General features: G+C 41.8%; 1 protein-coding gene and 1 long non-coding RNA gene across 7 annotated transcripts in view; one reads left to right on the top strand and one right to left on the bottom strand.

Annotated features, from left to right (window-relative positions):
* Positions 1–20,703, top strand: part of LOC130182601 (serine/threonine-protein kinase DCLK1-like) — a 50,624-nt gene that overhangs the window by 4,232 nt on the left and 25,689 nt on the right. For all 4 annotated transcript variants that reach the window (XM_056397637.1, XM_056397636.1, XM_056397640.1 and 1 more), the window contains exons 4-5: positions 14,525–14,624; positions 18,415–18,522. In XM_056397637.1, coding sequence (XP_056253612.1) covers positions 14,525–14,624; positions 18,415–18,522 — 208 coding nt within the window. The remainder of the gene's footprint in view (positions 1–14,524; positions 14,625–18,414; positions 18,523–20,703) is intronic.
* The window catches only part of LOC130182605 (uncharacterized), a 41,285-nt gene that overhangs the window by 5,886 nt on the left and 14,696 nt on the right, over positions 1–20,703 (bottom strand). For 2 of the 3 annotated variants that reach the window (XR_008829728.1, XR_008829726.1), the window contains 4 exons: positions 18,388–18,594; positions 14,071–14,189; positions 9,770–9,897; positions 7,646–7,711 (listed from right to left, as the gene is read on the bottom strand). This is a non-coding gene — a long non-coding RNA (uncharacterized LOC130182605). The remainder of the gene's footprint in view (positions 1–7,645; positions 7,712–9,769; positions 9,898–14,070; positions 14,190–18,387; positions 18,595–20,703) is intronic. The other variant, XR_008829727.1, reaches the window with a different exon arrangement.

Raw genomic sequence — 20,703 nt, 5'->3', positions numbered from 1 at the left:
CGCCCGGTTCACCACTCTGCCATTGGAAGTAAGACTATTATGGTTATGCTATTTTTAGACGTGGTATTGATTGGGCCTGTAGGCATGGTAACATGCTCGCTGCCAAATTGGCCTGGGCTGGGCTGAGTGCTCAACCAACTCCTTCTTGTTTTTATGTGTGACTGTGTGTGCGTGCGTGGGTTAATGCATGTGGGAGAGTTTGCGTTTGTGGTTATGTTATTAAGAGAACTGAAAGGGGAAAAAAGAGGGATTCTAAAGCAAGATGGGGATCGATGATGAAAAAACAGGTTAGAAAAGAGACTGGATCAGAGCATCTTTGCGTAGGATCGAGAGTATCCATGTGTGTTTTATGCATGAGAGGAATTCCTGGGTAAGACCTGAACAGCCTCCTGTTTCTGAATGGGTGAAAGGTCTCAGAAAACACTGGATAATCATGTAGCAAACTTAAACCCCCTATGAAATGTGGTTAATCCATGTCAACGTAACCATTATAGAAAGAGAGGGGGAGAGAATCAGTCTTAGCATAACAGAAAATACAAAAATACCATGAGATCTGACAAAATCAAACATGTTAAATGAAATAATAACAAACTAACAGTTGCATAAATTGTCTAAATATACATCTGAATTATAATAACAATAATGGGATGGGATGACTAGTGAAAAAAACTGTATGTTAATGACACTTAAATATGCATTATTGAATATCAGGAGTGTGCTAAAGGTAATTACCCGAGTACGCACTGGGAAAAGGTTACTTTAAGGGTTAAGCAGAGTATGTGTGTCTGTGTGGGTGCAGGTGCGTGCATGTGTGCCTACTTGAGTGTTTGTGTGGGCTGCTGCCGTCAGCTGAGCCATGTCCGTCACCGAGCCTACGGAAGAAGTAGGTTTCTGGGCCTGGCTGCCAGTAATGTTGAGTCCCAGCAGAGCAGCACAGCCTAGAGAGAGAGCATCTGAGAGCCGGAGCTCAGGCTTCTTGCCTTCATTAACCCCCTGTAATGAGGCCAGAGACAGTGGGGCAGGATGTATACGAACATCCCCACAGCCCTAGTCTTCATCTCGTTCTCTTTGTCTCTAATCGTTCTCAAGGATTGCAGCAGCCTATGAAGACTTCTCATTATTTTTTTCCCCCTACATACATGATTACTTTTTTTTTATTCATTTCATTCTATTTTCAAAAGTTTTTTCTCAGAAGTCCAGCTCAGTTACAAACACTGCAGCTGAAGTGTGCTAAGATGAATAATGGATTACGTTTTTGGTATCTGAAAAGTCTGTTTTAGCCACAGTCTACTGTCAGTCCTCTTTTTATGCCTCTTCATGTATGTGTGTGTGATTATGTGTATACTATACATTTGTGATGGACTGTGTGCTGAGGCTTTTCAGTATTATTGCCAATATGACAACTGAGTTTCGTTTTTTAATACCGAAACAGTCCTGTTTGTGATACCTTGCTCTGAGGAGTATATTTCTCCCAAACCCCTTTTTTTTATTTTACAAAGTCAACTAAATTAACACAGGCAGCTGTACAAGAACTTAAAATACAGAATATAACTGGTAAAAATAAAAATCTAATTTGGACTCTTGCTCTTACCAGGCACCAAGTCAGCACCAAAAACATATTTAGGTGTTTGATACATATCCACAGGATTTATGCTATAAAACTTTGGCTTTGGTGGTTGTTTTTTTCAATGTCTTCTCTATCACTGTTAAAGATTTTCAGTTTGGCACTACTTGGGGGAGAACTGATAATAATGAGATGTTGAAAGAGAGCAGACAACGTATGACAGGCTGTGAGCTGCTGATATGTGCTATATACTCAGTTTTCCCACTGGGAGCTCACTCTACTGTGATAGTTTTGGATATCATATTTCTGTCGGTAATACGAGCAACCGAGTGTGAGAAAGAATATATCAAGTTCCACCCCCACTGTGATATTGATTCTCCCACTGTCTCAGGTCTCACTGTATCTGGTAGGTGGTATTTTTAGCTCTGTCCCCTTCTCCTTTGGGGATACCACAACCTCCTGTTTCTTGGCAGGCTCTTCACCTTGGCCGGTTTTTATGATGATTCGATCTAGTTGCCTAGGAACCGGCCAACCTGCTGTGATATCATGCATTAGCGTGGTGGTGGGATGGTGTATAGCTGGATTGGTCTGATCAAGAAGGTAGACGACCTGTAAGTGGCTTAGGACACGGACATGGCTGGTCTATTAATACATCTAAGCTCTGTTTACACACACACACACAGACACAGACACGCACACACACACAGACACTATATGTTGGACCCCAGCTGCCAGCCTTGAGCCTTGCAAGGCTTATGCATACTTAGGCACAGATATTGACACACACTCTTTTTTAAAAGACTCATCAAGATTTCTGCTCATGCATCAGTATCCATTAACTGTAGGCAGTTATCAACCAGTGCATGAAGTGATGCCAATTAGTCATTTCTAAGGTTGGTTGCATTCTGATTTTGAGTTTCTCACTAATGAAATCCTTAAGTATGTGTCTCAGTGAGTTGAGCATGGGCAAGAGGTATGATTCCCGCGTAGGCTGCCTGTACTAAAAATACAAGGCTTAGATAAATAAAGCATAAGCACTTCTAAAGAGGGTTTAAAGGGTCAGTTCAATTAAATGCCAAAAAATATTTTCTCATTTACCTCTTTAATGGCATCTGTCCACGTTTTCGTTAGAAATTACATTTAAAGGTGCTATATGTAAGCGTTTAATATTGCTACCCAGCTAACATTAGCATTAACAGCTGTTTTCTTACCAGTCTGGAAGAAATGCTGTTAGTTTAGAATCAAACTTCATTACTTTACTCACTAAGAACTGTCTTGTTCTGCTTCTATCTCTGTCACTGCTTTTCTACTGAATGTAGCATGCTAACCAGCTAGCCACAGCACATCCCATCATGTACTACGCTGCGATAGTGAGTCACTGTAGAATTGCATCCAGTCTGCCCTCAGTTTGGCATGAGACGATGAAGAGGTAGCACAGATCAGAGGATGTATTCTAACTGCTCGTCTTGCACCGATTCTTCTCTCGACCTATCAAATAGTTTAGCTTTGTTTTTGTTTTTTTTGCTTTGGTTTTTTTTTTGTTTTTTTGGACTGGTACAGATGAACTGACCTTCTTAGAATTGCTCACTGTCTCATGCTGCCTGAAAAACTCACATAACGAAGTGCTTATGTTATTACGTAGCCCTACGGTGCTACTTGCCATTCAACTTACAGGAACATCCCTATTTGCAAATAAGTGTCTTCAAAGCTTGTGTCCTTTTCTGTGAAGCGTTATAATTACATGCGCTTTTCCCTCAACCCTTATGTATTTATCACTGATAATACTGTTGGTATGTTTCTGTGCTAATTAAATGGCGCGTGCAACACAGAAGTTATATGTCTACAGGAGAAGAGTGAGTCTGAACCACTATCTGCAGTGCAGCTCTCACTTTTCAAACCGCATTGTTGGCCTGTTCTTCTCCTTGCTGGCAAGGCTGAAGAGCTTTTAATATCCTTTTATCTTCCTGTTTCCTCTGCAGCCTCCTTCTTCATCTCTCTGTGTCTCGCATTTTCTTTTCAATTTCTTTCCACCCATTACTGTTTCTGATTCTCTCTCTATCTGCATCATATTTTATCCTCTTATATAATTTTCAGTTTTCTTACTATCAACAAATTTGCTTTCCTCGTGTCCATAGCTGCTCATGGCCCCTCTGATCCTATTTCTCTCACTTCCCTTTATTTCATTTTTCTCAGTCCGTCTGTCTCTTGCTGTCAACATGCGCCATTGTTTTTACGGCTATTTAGTCCTCATTTAATTAACACACTCGACATGCATCCCCAAATCCAAGAGCTGCAACATATGGCATGGCTCGCTCTCCCCCACTCTCTCTCTCTCTCTCTCTCTCCCCCTCTCTCTATCCTCTTTCCCTCTCTCTGTCTGTCCCTCCCCACCACCGCACCTTCATTTGTCTCATCCTCTCTCCTGTTTTCTCACTTTGTCTCTTACTTTTCTTTAGTTTTGTTCCCTCCCTGTCTCCTCACTTGACCTCTTTCGGCTATATTCAGCTCTGCAGGGACTATATCACTTAGATATATTGTGTACTATGAAATGCTGGGATTATGCTCTGCTCAAAAACAAAGCATTTAACGTTTTTTTAATCCCTATTTGATAGATTGTATGTTGATGATGTCACTTTTTGTTCTGCATAGGAGGATTGTGGGAAGCAAAGTCCATCTGCTGCTGCTGATCTGCTGAGTCACAGTTAGTCAGCACAGCATCGTGTGTGTGTGTGTGTGCGTGTGTGTGCGAGGAGGGTGGGGGGTATGTGTTGAATGTGTGAATGTGTGTCATGGACCTAGTATATAGTGTATTTGCTACCATACAGTAGCCTATATTTGCAGATGACACTGATGATGAATTCCTCTGTAGAAATCTTACATTTAAAGCTCTGTTTCTGTGTGTAAACAGGTTGTTTACGATGTGTTGTTTTTCTGTCTGCCTGTCTGTCTGTCTCTGTTAGTTTGCTTGTGTGTGTCTCTGTCTACCAGCAGAGAGTGGCAGATTGGGGAGCTGTCTGTAGTCAGAGGATCTGCTGCCAAATTAGGATCGATGGCAGACATTTCGGGCACTGGCAGACTGTTGAGAACCGAGTCACACCACAACTTCATCACGCACTCGCGGGCACGCGCGCGTACACACACACGCACTGTCTGGCTCATGCACTTCCTGACTCACTCACTCTCTAATCTCTCTCAAGTAAATCTGCATTTGAAAGATTGTTTTCATTCACTTAAAGAGCGGGACCGCGACATATCTCAGGGGTTTTGTCTAATCATGACTCAGTGAGGGAGCCACCAAGAAACTAGGTTGTAAACATTAGAAGCTACAATGCTTCTCCACTCCAGTTAGAAGGCAAGTCTTTATAAAAAACGCACCTTAAGATTAAAATTTAATGTACAGTAAACTATGTTTTTTAAGTACATCACAAAATTCTTGCACTGCACCATTTTGAACAAATAGAAAATATTCCTGCATCTGCACAGTTGCAACTTCTATTAACACTGCCTCAATGATAAACAATGATAAACAATCCCTAGTAGGTAGTTTTTCCAATAATTTCTTTATTGTTTGATTTTATTTATTTATTTTTATGAGTAGCTCCTGTATTTCTGTCTGTCAACATCAACCTCGACTGATTTAATCTGCATGTTGGCATATCTAAATGTACCTCATATTGTACTTCACTTCATTTTGTCACTTATATCAAATATAAACTGTGTATAGCAGCATACTGCATAATCAAAACAGTTTTACATGCAGTTCAATTTATATGCATGTTTCCCTCCTCTCTGTTACTGCAGTTAAACTGGAGTGGGAGTGATATTTTCTTTTCAGATATTTCCCATCCTGCCCTTAGTACATGGAGCTCTCACCAGAGCTAGCTTTTGTTGTATTCTTACTGACGCTGAAACAATAAGACGATTAATCAATTAGTCCATCATCAGAAAATGAATCAACAGCTGTTGTGATAATCACTCACTCACTCACTCACTCACTAACTATCATGGACGTCTTCTGTCAATGCTTGCTGTAGTAACACGTGTACTTACACGTTCAGCTCCTTAATTTAACGCACTCACAATCAGTTGCACACACGCACACACACACACACACACACACACACACACACACACACACACACACACACACACACACACAGATCCCTGAAAAACAGATGTTAGACAACAGATTGAAAGGGGCAGAGAGATCAATAGAGGGGGAGATGAAAGAAACCAGTGGAGGAATGAACAGTCTGGGGTAGAGGAGGGAGAGGGAGGGAGGCAGATGAAAAACAAGACGGTATGAGATAACTTGACAAATCTGATGAAAATCAGGGGGATCCTTCAAAAACACAAGAGAGAAAAGGGTTGAAAGAGGAAAGGCAAGTTGAGGCCCATGTTGTGTCCGATTTGTATCCCCATGGGAACGGTGCTGCATAATTCCTTACTTTTTATTTATTTCATGGCTGCAAAAAAAGTTGGCTCCCTTCAGACACATGAAGGACAGGCGGGATGCTCTCACTCTTTGAGAGAAACACAGACACAGCTCCAAAAGAAAGTTTGCTTTCCCCCTGTGGAGAGCAGAAGCTGTTACATAAGTTGTTATGCAACAGAGCAGCCAGCCAGCCAGCCGGGCAGGCAGGCAGGCAGTCTGCTGTGCTGGTTTGAGGTGAACGCAGTAACACCAGCACTAACTCAGCCACTGCACTGCTAATTGGCCTCACGTCGCCGCTGCTGCTCTATTTTCCTGTTTGTATTTTTTAGCCCCTCCTGACCTCCATCCTTTCTCGCTCCTCTCTGTCATTTCCCAACCCCTGTCAGTTGTCTGATGAGATGGGAACAGTGCGCAGGGTGCTGAGTGAGGTCATGCGGTGTGTGTATGTGTGTGTGAACTCTCCCTCGGGGTGCCGTGGGTTTCATCCCTCCCTCTTGCCTCTTTCAGATCGATTTCCGTCTACCTTTCCTCCTGTCAGCCAGCGTGACTCTTTGCCTGCCCATTTCTGTGTCTCCTTTGGTCTGAGGAGATCATTTAAATTCCCCTGGAGTGTAAGGAAATGCATTTTGCCTGTTTCATTTTGAGAGTGAGACTGAGAACTTTTGTGCAGATATTTGAATATGCTGTATATTCCTCACAGTGACAAGGGATGTGTTTGTTTTTTCAGGGATTGTAACCCTGCAGAATTTCCTCGCTAATTTCTGTAACATTACTGTCAGTTAAAGACTCGTAGGTTATTAAATTATAGGTTTTATGTAATTATATTAATTATGGTCCACATGCATAGTTAAGAAATACTGAAAGTGTCTGTGTCAGTCTTACCATGCTGCTGTGTAAATGTTAAAGCTTTTTCAATCAGTGTCATATTTTTCATTCCTTTTTTTTTTTTATTCTTTCACCTGCATGTTTGCCTTCTCTGTTTCTGTCTCTCTTTATCTTGTACCAATATATTCATCTGTTACTCTGTCAGTCTGCCTGTCCTTTAGTATCCATCCATCCATCCGTCTATCCATCCGCCTGTCTCTCTGTGGTGAGTGTATCTGAGCAGCAGGGCGGGCCCTGTCGGCCGGCTGCAGTTGATTCAGCACCGTGGACAGCTCCACTGAGCTAAGCTCCCCTGGCAGAGTGCAGCGACAGCTCGTCCCTCCAAAATGTGGTCTTTCTGTGGGCAGGATTATGTTGACCTCACCATGTCCTCTGTGTAACCGCTGCGAGTCTACTGTGGCGCAGTAGATTAGTGGTTTTCCTTTTTTATTTATTAATTTATTTTCCTGGCTTTGTGCTGTAGCTGCCTGTTTGTTCCAGTCTCAGAGAAATGCCTCTGTTTCTTACCAGAGAAAGACCAAACACAAAAAAACTGCTGAATTGAGCTGTGGTACTGTAACTAGGGCTGCAGCTAACATTTTCTTTTTTGGCATTGCCATCTTCAAAACCCAAAGATATTCAATCCAACATGCTATAAAGTAGAAAAAAGCAGCAAATCCTCACATTTTCCACATTTCCCTTTTGATAAATGACTTAAGACGATTATAATTAAACTCTCTATTGTTTATAGACGTGCTCTCACACATTTACGGTCAGGTTACCTCTGAGTGGCTGTGAGAAAGTCCCACTAAAGAGGCAGGTCCTGACAGATGAGTCCTCAGGCAGACCTGAAATCAGAGGAGAGCAGACAGACTGTTTAAACATAAAGTGCTAAGAATTTGCACCACCTGCAGGCTCAGACACCAGTGTATATGTGTGTAGCTATCTGGTCATTTGTGTATAATCTCATAAAAGGTGGGATAAGATAGTGTAGAGTATATATTTTTATTGTATAGGCTTTAAAAATTTTTTTTTTTTTTTTTTTTTTTACTGTTACTGTTGGTCTCTCTCCACACATATCCCCAGGTGTCCCTGAGCACCCAAACTAAAAATCTGCACAGCAGCTCCACACTCATCCCTCCTGACACACACCAAATAGAGTGACTAAAAGTATTAATCCACAGAGACCCAGATTTGAAACGTCTTAATGTGTCTGCTGCTGTGGTCTGTCTCTCTATCCTTCTCTCTTTGATCCTCCTCTTAAAATCCAGGTAGTTAGTGTGTCTCATTTAATTTACTGTATATTCTTGGCTCCTAGACTGTATATCACCCTGTTTTTGTGGTGGTGCAGTTATAAAAACAAGGATCTTTGAATTTGTGAATTTGTATAGAACAGCTTATGAGTCTCTCTACATCATGTGGTTATTAAACAGTGCCACCATGTGGTGTAACCAATTTTGTCTTGTCTCACTTTGTGGTCTACCTTTGCAGTGATGTTGTGAAAATCATGACTTGCAGTAGATTTCTAAATGTGATTAGTATTTAATCTCAAAGAAAGAGAAGAAGAACAAATTGAGAAGGAGAGATAGAGAGACACAGACACTCTAGAGGGTGTTTGGTGATTGATTCTACACTAGGTGGCGTAGTGAGAGTATAAATGTGTTGTCTGAGAGCTACTCCATTGTTGGGATGATGGTCACATTTATAGAGGTCACGCCTCTCTTGTCATCTTTTTATGCAAGCCTTTCTATGTAATTCTTGTGTTCTGGATATAGATACATATCAAACAGATGTCCTTTCCCCCTTTTGTTAGCATCATGACGGATAATAAACTATCCTGTCAGTCATGGTGAAGGGAATTTGAGTTTCTCAGTCACGTGAGATGTGATACACAATCAGCTAACCTGTCAACCCCTGTGCCTCACTCCTGCAATTTGATGTTAGAACAACATTATGGAAATGTAAAGATCATATTTAATGTGGGCAAGTGGTTTGATGATCGTGACCCAGCCTTTGAGTCAGTTTAATAAAGATGCAGGGAAAAAAGCTGATGGCAGGCTTGTGAATTTGCCAATTTCCACACTCCCCTGCTCTTTTCCCGTCGTCTTATTTTAGCTGCTCTTTTCCTCTGTTTCTCTGTTTGTTTCTTCCTGTCCTTGTTTTAGCAGCGGTAGATGTTGTGTAACCGAGCCGGTTCTCTGTGAGAACGCAGCACCAGAGACATCAAAGCAGCTTGTTTTGTCATTGGGCTCAGAGCAGCAGTCAGGAATAGATCTCCTCCTCTGTTACTCTTTTCCCTCTGTCTGTTTGCTTCCTTTCTGACTCGGAGGATTTGGTTTCATCTCTGACTGTCTCTGTTTTTGTTTTGTTTTTTTCATCTGTTTTCACCCATACCAGCTCCTCTCTGCCCTTCATCATTCATTGGCCCATCTGTCTTTACTAGAATTGCAGCTTCTTCTTCTCAGCATCATCTTTTTTTTTTAAAGAGATGATATTGTGAGTATTTCAACATTAACCAGGCCATTTCCCTCTTGTATGTGTTTGTGTGTGGATTTGTGTGAATGACACAGTTCTGTACCATGAGTGCTGTGCCCATAGTAGATAAAATATGAATGATGGCGCTCTCTATCACAGTGTGCACATCATGGAGTCAGTGGCATGCACCAGCCATGCACCAAAGCCTAGAAGGCATTATCACCATGGCAACCATACTTTTTCACGCCCTTCTCGGTATACAGCACAGTATGTGTTGCTGTGCTGCTCCATATTAGTTTACCCTCAGCTTAATGCTGCCCTCAGAGACTGCCCTACATGGAGACTACCCCTCCCTCTATCCCCTCACTTCTCCTCTCCAGACTCATCTCTCTGATTACACTCTGCGTGTGTCCTCTCCCCTCCCTGTGTACCTGACATTTCTGGTGTGCTATAGTTTCTATCTTGGGATGAGCAGCCTCAAAGAGCCTCAATCCAGCAACATCCTCTTGGTTGAGTCCAGCAGCAGCAGTCCAGGCCTGAGGATGTGGTCAGTCCGACTCTAAACAGCAAACACACACAGTTTGCACTGGGATGAGTGTCTTGTAAATAAACATCATGGGGCCTTCAAAAGAATACAAGCACAAAACTGATGCATATTAATCATTATCGTTACTTTAGAGCTGAAATGACTAATACATTAATTGGTTAGTCTGATGAAATAAAACAATAATTGGCAAATTTGTAAACTTATTAACCGATTTTACACTTTACCAGTTGAGCGTTTTATTTGAACTTTTCATATCCATAGGAAGATGTATTTGTGGTTTTAAGAACCAAAAACCACCTCAATGTAGTTCTACATCTCCTCTCTCAGGCTTCTCTGACCTAACAACAGGTCAGTGAGTCAATCAGAAGAGAGGCTCTGAGCCTCTCTTCTGATTGGCTGACTGTTTTCTGAGTGACTGAATAAAAATATAGCAGACTTCAGGTAAACACTCGGAGAATCCAAATCCAGCGAGGCTGGACAGTGGGTCCAGGTGGACGGGGCTTGGGCCATGGCTGAGAGTGGTTACTGCTTTGTTGTGACATCACAAAGTTACAAAGGTCCTCATTTTAAGGCTCAGTTTCTGAATGCAGTGTGCATTTCTGTGTAGGCTGAGCGCTTTGACACTTTCACAGTATTAATATAGAACCTAGACCTGCTTTATATAAAAAAAGACATGAAATCTCTCTTTATATAATATGGGAGCTGAAAGTCATTTTTAAGCAAAAATACCGAAATATCTTCCAGTTGTAGATTCCAACTGTAGGTGGACGGCTTTACACATATATTGTTTGATATAGCTTTTATTTTGTCCATTCTCTGTAGGTCATCCAGGCCGTGTAAGTGGCATCTTTATCATTGTTAGCATTTTTTTTTAAAAAGTGCCATTTCTGCATGCCTGTTCTTGTATCAAACACAAGTCCTCACGGCAAAACAGCATGTTAGGGCTGCAACTAACAATTATTTTCATTATCAAATAATCTGCGGATTAGTTTTTGATAAAACGTATTAAATGTTCTTTCCATAAAATGTCAGAAAATTGTGAAAAATATTAATCTCAGTTTACCAGAGCTGAAGGTCACCTTTTCTGTCTGACAAACAGTCACACAGATATACTGTATGATACAAAGAAAAGCAAAAAAAAACTTTGAGAAGCTGAAGCCAGAGAATACTTGAAAAATGACTCGATTAACCAGATATTTCCCTGTTGATTGACCCACCGAATAATCATCGCAACTCATTGGGCAGTGATAGCATGACTCTGCCTTGCACTGGGGCTGCTACTTATAATTATTCTAATTATAAATATGCAGGTTAGGGTTAGGGTTAATAAATGAATTGTCTCTAAACTGCCTGAAAATGAGAAATGTCCTCACTATTCCCCTGAGAACCAATCCAGCATCTTCACATTGTACTGCAAGAGAGCCTGACTATGAATATGTGACAACAGATACAAGCTGAGCCAACAATATAAACGAGAATCTCTGAATACTGTGAAAGTAAAATGACTGTGCTCAGTGGACACAGTGGACAGCAGATACTATAAGTACTGTATGCAACAGCAGGCAATATGAAACTGATGATAAAGAGGAAAATAATGTGAAAATACAATGAAATAAAAAACAGTCCAATTACAGGTAGAAGTGGCCACGACACACTGGGGAGATGTTAAGAGCAGCAGCATCTGTATCACTGCCGTCTTGTTAGGACTTTGAGCCGCTCGCGCCTGAAATAATCACTAACACAGTGTCGGGGGATATCAGGGAACAAAGCAATATGCAGCCTGTTATGAAACTAGAATAATATCTCTTCCTCATACATACACATGCACACACACACGCATGCACAGGTATCCATGTGTGCCTGTGCAGAGACGTGTGCCTTCATGTGATGTGTGGCCAAGTGTGCGCAGGAATCAGGCAGAAGACGCTGAGCAATGATTTGAAAATGTAAAATGAAAAGGATCCACAGTCCACAGAGAGTCTGCGTCTGAGATAAAAACTTCTCGCCTCCCCACTTGCTCACACGTATATTCTCTCACACTCACACACACACACACACACACACACACACACACACACACACACACACACACACACACAGAATGGCCTCTTCACTGTTTACTGGGTATTTTGTCGATAATGCTGTTACATCAGCTGTGACTTTCTTTTGGGGCGTTGATCGGTGGCTAATAGGAATTTAAATGGATTCTTGGATGTTAATTGCCATGAAAATGCAATAACGGCAGCTTTGTGTTTATGTGCTAACTCCAGGCGATGCTAGACATGCATGCAGCCTCAATTGTAATAGCTCTTAATAGGTTTTTTGGTGGGAGATTTGTCATAGCGGATGAATGAACTCTCGTCTTCCTGTAAATCCTCTTCTGCCTATCGTGAAATATTATTTGGAGTATTGATGGCTCGGGGTGGAAATGTGATGGTAGGGGCCTTTGGGGGTGTAATTAAAGTTATTTGAGTAAATCATGCTGAGTTTAAATCAGATATGGAATCAGCTGTCAACTAAATCAAATAGAAAATAATGAAGAGCAGCATGTTTCTTTGTTTATTTGTCATAATAAACACCCTGTTGCTGAGACCGCTTCCTAGGAGAGCTTACAAGAAAATGAATAACATCAGTCTTGTGCAGACAGAATGGAACAGGTGAAGAGTTTAGGTTCAGAGTGATGCATAAATGAGACACCTTGAGGCAAAATATTGAAGATTCTGCAGACCCTCTTATCAAAAAACCTTTCTTCTCTAATGAACCAGTTCCTGTTGTGATGCATTTAGTGACCTCATGTTTTTAAATCAGTGTCTGTCAGCGTGTCGCTGTAGGTGTGGAATTAGCTTCACAGTATGGAGTCTGGCAAAGAATGACAGTGACTCATTACAACGGCTTTTTATCTGTGAGTCAGATAGCTTACAGAGTTCAACAGTTCTAATTTTTTACTTCTCTCTGCCTCTCAGGCTATCTCTCTCTCTCTCTCTCTCTCTCTCCACTTATATCTCTGTGCAGCTCATGTACCTTATGCACTCTCTCTCTCTCTCTCTCTCTCCACTTATATCTCTGTGCAGCTCATGTACCTTATGCACTCTCTCTCTCTCTCTCTCTCATCTTAATTCCTCTTCTTTGTTATTCATTACCATTTATGAGATACAAGTTTTCAGGGAACAGAGCCCCCGCTTCTCTGGATGTTGGGAGCACGTGCTGCAGAGCATCAGCAAAATGAGTGAGTCAGCAAGGTCTCATTATAGCCGCTGATAGACTGATAAAAGTGCAGAAACAACGCAGCCCTGCAGCTCGGGACTTGTTGGGCATGCGTAAAAGAAATTCACAGACACCCATGAGCGTGCATGCAAACAGGAACACACACACACACACAAATAGAAAGCTCTGATGTTCATTATGCGTCTCCTGGGGCTCCAGTGGACGTGCCTTTTCACCTGAGCACAGGAAGGGAATGTTAAATTTGTGACCATGTGCAAAGTAGAGCACACTGAGCGAGTGTCTTCTACACATTGCATCTTGTGTGCTGTGTTGTATTCATTGTATCAGTAGCCTCACACTCGACATCTGACTGGAGAATTGTCATTCAAAATCTGCAAAAATCAGCTGGGAAATCGATGTTGTGAGAATCTGTGTGTAGCACTTGTTTCAACCACATGACACTAATAAAGCTACTTTGAATACAAAAGCTGGCACTTTACTAAACTTAGAGACAAAACATACAAATATAACAATTTACTCAATCCAATGTATAGTCCTGCAGGTAATGAAAATGCGAATCAAACTCTCTTTTCCTCCTTTGAGTTCTTTTACCTAGGTTAGAAATAGTTTAGTTCAGGTGATCCACCCAGGCTGGATGATTTGTTTAAGTTCTTTATTTTAGAATTTGAGATTTAGTTTCTATTATTAGACCGGTCTGTAAGTGGTTTTCTTGCTTTTAGGTAACTAAGCTGTACCTATATTGGTTCTGTTATGTTCTTGAGTTAACTCTTTTTCTTCCCTTCTCAGGTGAAATAAGACTTCACAGTTTTCAAATCAAAACTGAATAAACATTACTGTACCCAAAATCATAACTCTTGAAAATTATGAATGCAAATACAGTATGACTGTGACAGTTCAAGTTCAGTTAATTATGAATTCCAATTAAGTTCAGTTAGAAGACAATAGTTCTAACACTCTCACCGCTGTGGCACCAAGTTCGACCATAGTCCTAAACGCAGGCAGTGTGTCCTCTCACTGGCGCCAGGATGGATCCTTATCTTTGGGAACGTAGTCCGCGGGTTTGGCTCGCCATCTTGTCTCTTAAAGGGGACACATCATTACAATTTTTTATAAGCAAACCTTTAATTGTGCCCATTAAATTACTATCAGCTATTTTTTAAATTGCTCTTATTTAATGAAACGCACACACTTAACTAATTTATTCATGCAATTTAATTAATTATTTATAATTATTTATTTATGCCATTTAATGTGGGTTACATGTGCCCTTGAGCAAAGCATTCAGCCTTGTAACAGTAGAAAGCTGCCATTGAATGTGTGTTATCTGTGTAAGTGTGAGGCACAAATGACACCGACTTGGATAATTAAATGACAGGGAAATATAATAACTGAAGTCTTCTGCATGTCTTTCCAGGTCTCATGTCTGCAGGACTTCTTTGGCGATGAGGACATTTTTGTTGCATGTGGACCAGAGAAGTTCCGCTACCAAGACGACTTGATGCTGGACGAGAGTGGTGAGGAGACTGTTAGTTCCTCTGACGTTTCACAGCTGACTCTCCAGTTGGCCCTCTAATGTTCTTCCTTCCCCTCCTCCATTTCCTTCCAACCCACAGCTGTGTTTTCTCATTATTTATAATAAATGTTTTATTTATTTTTTTGCTATATTTTCTAGGGTTAAAGGTCCCATATTTTTTCAAACACTTTCCCTGGGTTTTATTTGAAGTGCTGATCCATAAGAAGATATATTTGTGGTCTCCTCTCTCAGGCTTCTCTGTAGCTCTAGTAACAACAGGTCGGTGAGCCAATCAGAAGAGAGGCTCTGAGCCTCTCTATTGATTGGCTGAATGTTTTCTGAGTGATTTAATGAAAATATAGCAGATTTCAGGTAAACACTCAGAGAAACCAAATCCTGCGAGGCTGGATGGTGGGGCCAGATGGGCTGGGCGTGGCTTAGGGCGGTGACTGCTTTGTTGTGACATCACAAAGTTACAGAAGTCCCGATGGCTCGTTTTAAGGTGCAGTTTCTGTATACAGGCTGTTTGCATTTCTCTGTGGACTGAGCACTTTGCTTGACTTTGACAGTATTAATATAGAACCTACACTGCTTTATAATCAAACAAAACAGGGAAATCTACCTTTACACAATATGGGACCTTTAAGCAATTTATCATTTAGTGTAATCACACTGTGATAAAACGGGAGGAGTTGTTCCGTGTTCTGTTTCACTCATTTTAAAAATGAGGGAATTATTACTTTCAAATTGCTAGTTTTACATTACCATGCGGTTCAGTAGTGAAAAATCTGACTGTTCAAATGTTGTCTAACCAGAGCAAAGAGACAAATACACTGATTTCTCCAAAGATTAATCTAACATAATTATAAAAATCTGTAATTTCACTGTTTACTAAGAAATGAAGAAATAAATACTTTCCCACTTCCTGTTTGTCTGGCTCTGACTATTATGTAATGGCTAGAGTGCCATTACATCATTGAGGAAACTTCTTTTTCCCTATGACCTTTTTGAGGGAAGCTGCAATTTGACCCACAGACATTCATGAGATAAAATGAACTGTCTCTTCATATCATTCAATATATCTTCAGACTGTGAGCATAAAAACACAAAACGGCATTGATGAATTTGTCTCATGCCCGTGGACAAGTAGGGAGAATTTCTTTAAATCTTATTGTGAATGTAGTCTGCTAATCTTAAAATGATATTTTGTATCAAGATCCAGTTCGTTTTTTGAGAGGATGTTCATTTTGTCCATACCATCCAGCCTTACTCTCTGCTTATTAGTCAGAATATTCTCTCCTTGTTGACTTGTAAAAAAGAAAAAAAAAAAAAGCTCATCTTGTCTTTTCAGATGCACAGCACTCCTCCTTATCTTCCCTATATATGACACATCTCCCTGGTTCAGGTGGCAGAGGACTGTGTAGGCTGTCCACTTCATTACGCTCCGTGGTCTCTCACCACCCCTCCTCTCCTCTCTTTTCCCTCTCCGCTCCTCTCTTTTCTTGGAAGGAGCGGGTACGCTGCACTTAAGCCACCGTCTAACCTATTGTATCATTGTTCCTCTTCCTCCTCTCTGCCTGTCTCTCCACCGTGGTCGACTGAGGATACGTTCTGTCCTCACTTCACCTGTCTGTGTGTGTTTCTGTCTGTCTCTCTGTTCTTCTGCATCGCTGTCGCAGAAGACTCCTGCCATTTAATGCTCATCTGTATTCTCATCCTCTCATCTTGCTTCCTGTCTCCTACATGAATGAGTGTGTTCTGGCTTTTGTTCAAAGGTTTATTCAATTCATTTGTTCCCCCCCATAATCCAGCCCACCTGGGTCACCAACGTCCACCTCCCCCCACCCCCTTCCAACCCCATTTTATCTCTTTCTCTTTTTTCCTCCCCCTCTTCACCCTTTACTCTCCTTTCATTTGCACAATAGCTGCTTCCTTTAGCCTTCCTTAGTTTCCCTTTGGTAATCTGCCTCTCTTTTGAGAACATCCACAAAACAACCTCCTACATGCAACAAGGTGTTCCCAGTGTATCTGCATTTTCATTAGTTACTGATGATTGCCCCCATAAATGATTTGTCATAGGAACCAGCCATAAGAAAGAAATGAATCTCATCTTTATGCAACTTAAGCTCCTTTCCTCGTCCATGTAGCCACAGTGACTTGTTTGACAAATTTAATTATCTGCTTATGTCTGTGAGGACTGTGTGTGCAGACCGAACACCCGGTGTTTATGTCCACTGCTTTCTGCTTTTTGCATTCCTGTCTGGTTTGGAGTGTATTTGAACTTTTTTCTGTCTGCATTTCACGGCAGAGGTCACAGCTGACCAACGAGGCCTGTCCGATCTCAAAGGCTCCTCCAGATTTCCATTTCTTTTTGTCAATCCACAGGAAGCGACCTGTTTACCTTTGTTGGCCTTAGTTTCTCATAAGCCCTTGTAATCCATTACATGCTGGTGAGTTGCTGATGGTGCGGTCAAGGGCTCCTCGGTAACTCAGTTAAAGAGAATTTACTGGAAGTTTACCTTAATCCTAATGTAAATGCTTCACCTTTGTGGGGACTAGTCCCCAAACATCCAGTTTTGTCCTCACAAAAAGTGGTTAATACAAAACATACACACACTCTATATCTTTTTTCTGTGTCCCAGAGGACCGAGAGCACATTTTGACACCTCCTCATGTCCTGGAACACAGAGAGCAAGAGGTGCTGGGCAGGAGCCCTGAGGCAGAAGCAGACAGACAGGAAAGCAAAGCGACAAAGGAAACAGTCAGAGAGACGGTCGGAGTCAGAGCTGCAGACAGCTTCACCTCCTCTCAGCATCACTATAATTATCGCCTCTGCCTCAGCTCTGGCACACTGTCATCATGTTAACACTCTGCATTGTACATTACTCACTGGGCCACAACGACTGACATGCACGTAACACACACACACACGCACGCACACACACACACACACACACACACACACACACACACACGGTTATACGCACTCACACTCACACATACACGTGCAGACAAAGACATGCCACATGCCAGACTGTGTATAATTTTGCCTTCCCGCTGGTCTAAAATGATAATGAGCTATAATGGGGCTGGGTTAATGAACAGGAGAGGAGCAAAGTTTTGGGGATGAAGGAAGCAGGGAGGGTGTGTGAGTACCATCACATAGCTCATTTATCAGGACTGTGTGTGTCTGTGAAATATCAGACCTCCGTGAGTCATAGCTGTCACTCCTGAACCACCACAATAATTACGCTTGGAAAGCCAGCCCAGTGAAGGTCAGAACTCATTTTTGCAGGGGGACCTGAAGGTAAGACCAATTACAGCTGTGTTGATACATTAGTGCTTTTCTGTTTTCTTGCATGACTGAAGGTCAAAATCAATCAAAACAGTAAAACAACAATAGGCTAGAGCAGAACTGTGCTTCAAAATGCTTACTCACTTGATATTGTGTTAAAGCTTTTTTATTTAAGTGTGTGTGTCACAAAACACAAGGTCATGCCACAGTAGCACACACTTAATATTCACTCCTCCGGTGCATCCTTTTGTGTGTGTGTGTGTGTGTGTGTGTGCCAGCAGCAAGAGTGTAGCAGCTTTTTCGTGCTTTATTTCCAGCTGTTCATTTGCTACAAGTGCATTTAAACACTGTAGTCCCTGGATTTCTCTCATATGTAGAGTCTTTTTCTAAAACTTAAACATATTTTTTTGGGTGGATGAATTAATAAATGCGAAGGAATTTGTGTTTTTCAAATGGTTTCTCAACACACCTGTCTGTTTTGTGTTTGTGCTCGCAGAGTGTCGTACGATGAAGTCGGTGAACTATGGGAAGATGTCTGGCTCTCTGAGCCGAGGCTCCCCGAGGACCGTCATCCAATCACGGCGCAGCAAGTCCCCTGCTTCTGGTAAGACAGTGAAATAAGTTTCCTTCTTTCCTTCTTCTTCTTCTTGTCTCCTTTTCCTCTCAATGACTCAATCTGTTAATGAAATTTGGAACAGTGTCATTGCCCTGAATGATGCTTGAGTGTGTGTACTTGCATCTGTGTGTGCAGCGTCTCAGACCTGATGGACACAGTTGGGAGTTACTTGCGTCCTAATACTTCCCCATTTGATTGCTTGGTGTTTTCTAGCTCATTACTTAATCAGTGTTGCAGAGTCGCTGCAAATGAAAACAGTATGAATAAACACTGCAATGAAATCAGAGCTCTGTGGTGTGCCTGGCGATGTGAACTGTGTGTGTATGTGCGTGCATTGTGAGCTGTGTCTCATTGCATGCAGAATATGAATTCAAATGAGAATGATTTCACAAGGGAGTGGAGAAAAAGGCAAACAGGGATGAGAGAGGTGAAAAAAAAGAAGGGGAGCGAGAGTGAAGATGAGAGGGAAAGAAGAGAGAAGGGGGGTTGGTGACTCAATCCTGCAGCTCCCTGCAAGCCGATCTTCACCTGACATACTAATAAAATGTAATGAAATGGTGAGGGCTTGCTACAGTATCTACTGTGTTGTTTACGACTGATAATGACGCCAGAAAAAGCCAAAAAACTCCTTTTAGAGGCAACAGCAAAGCAAAAAAAAAAGCTCTGAAACACAACAGAGTAATAATTATAAAAGCTGAATGCAGCTCTGTGTGTGGCAAACATTCACGCTGGCTTGAAGCTGGTGAGAGCTTTTGAGTTTTGAGCTTTAACAAAATATCAGGTTGTTCTTTTTTCTGATTGCACAGCTTGAGCTTTGGCTGCGTAAAACGCCCAGTTATGCAACAGGAGCACTTGACTTTTCATTCTCACTGTTATTATTATTTTTGGTGATCTGAGAGCGAATGGGGACGTGTTGGGTTGGGGTTGACGCGGCGACAGGTGATGCAACATACAGAAACTCCCCAGAAAGAAATCATTCCACCTGCTGTTGAAGCATCTCGAGCATGCACTGACACACTTTCTTTTTTTTTTTTTTTTTTGTGATGCCTCAAAACAGCTATGTGGTGTTGCGGAGTGAAAACCAGTAGTTGTTAATGTGTTTTGAACTGAGCTGCGAAGTGAAAGAAAAAGCAAGGTGCAGAGAAACAGCTGGGGTGAGAACAGAAAGTTCTGGATGCTGATGGCTTGAAAACTTTGGGGAAAAGGTTATGAGGGTGAGTCATAGGCTGATGTGATCACGTCAGCTGAAGCTAGTCTGGGAGGAAGGTGTGTATACTACTGTGTGTGTGTGTGTGTGTGTGTGTGTGTGTATGTGTAAGAGAGAGAGAGAGAGAGAGAGAGAGAGAGAGAGAGAGAGAGAGAGAACAAGAGACTGAGACAGAGGGGGAAAATGAGACTGACTCGTCTTGGTTGCCATGGAAACATAGCACAGTAGGAGCATGTTGCCACAGACACAATAGTCGGTGACAGCCATATATGGCGGTGACTTCCGGCGAAATGGCCCTGCAGTGGAGCAGCGGAGCCGACTGACGCTCGGCCCTCGCTGGAACCCTGAGTCAGACCATCGCGGCGTTCTCACTTCTCAGAAACGTTCCCCCTTCCCTCGCTGCTTCCGCCGCTTAATATCATCAAATGCTCCCGGGTTGTTGTTGACTGTTTAGCACTGCACTGAATTCATTCCCTAAGACATCATCCGTTTGTATCAGGAGAGATGTCGGTGGAGCGACAGGAGGAAATGAAAGATAACTGATGGATCAGTTGTTTGTGTTTCTGCTGCTTTGTTACTGCTACCGTGCCCCCTTTCCCTTCCTGGACAATTTGTCCAACGATTATGGTGATAGTCAACAACAGCTGATACCGGCTGCTGTAGCACATGGCTTATTGAGGTGCCTGTTCTGTTGTTATTCAACATGTTCACACGAAGGCCTCACTGAGGTCCTGTCTCACTACGGATAACAAACATTAAAATAAAATAGATGTCAAATAGAGCAGAATCTCTCTCTCTCTCATTATGTGGGAAGGAAATTACAAATTTTTGTTGATACAGACGAGTGTAGCAATTAACAAAAGTCATAGATCACTGTGTTACAGTGGTATGATGACAAACAGAGCGTGCCTTACATTTACTCGTGATTTATTTGCAATTTGTCATCACATAAATGTTTAATA

This window comes from Seriola aureovittata, chromosome 15 (assembly GCF_021018895.1).
Source record: "Seriola aureovittata isolate HTS-2021-v1 ecotype China chromosome 15, ASM2101889v1, whole genome shotgun sequence".
NCBI lineage: Eukaryota > Metazoa > Chordata > Actinopteri > Carangiformes > Carangidae > Seriola > Seriola aureovittata.
This window is presented reverse-complemented; position numbering and strand designations above follow the sequence as displayed.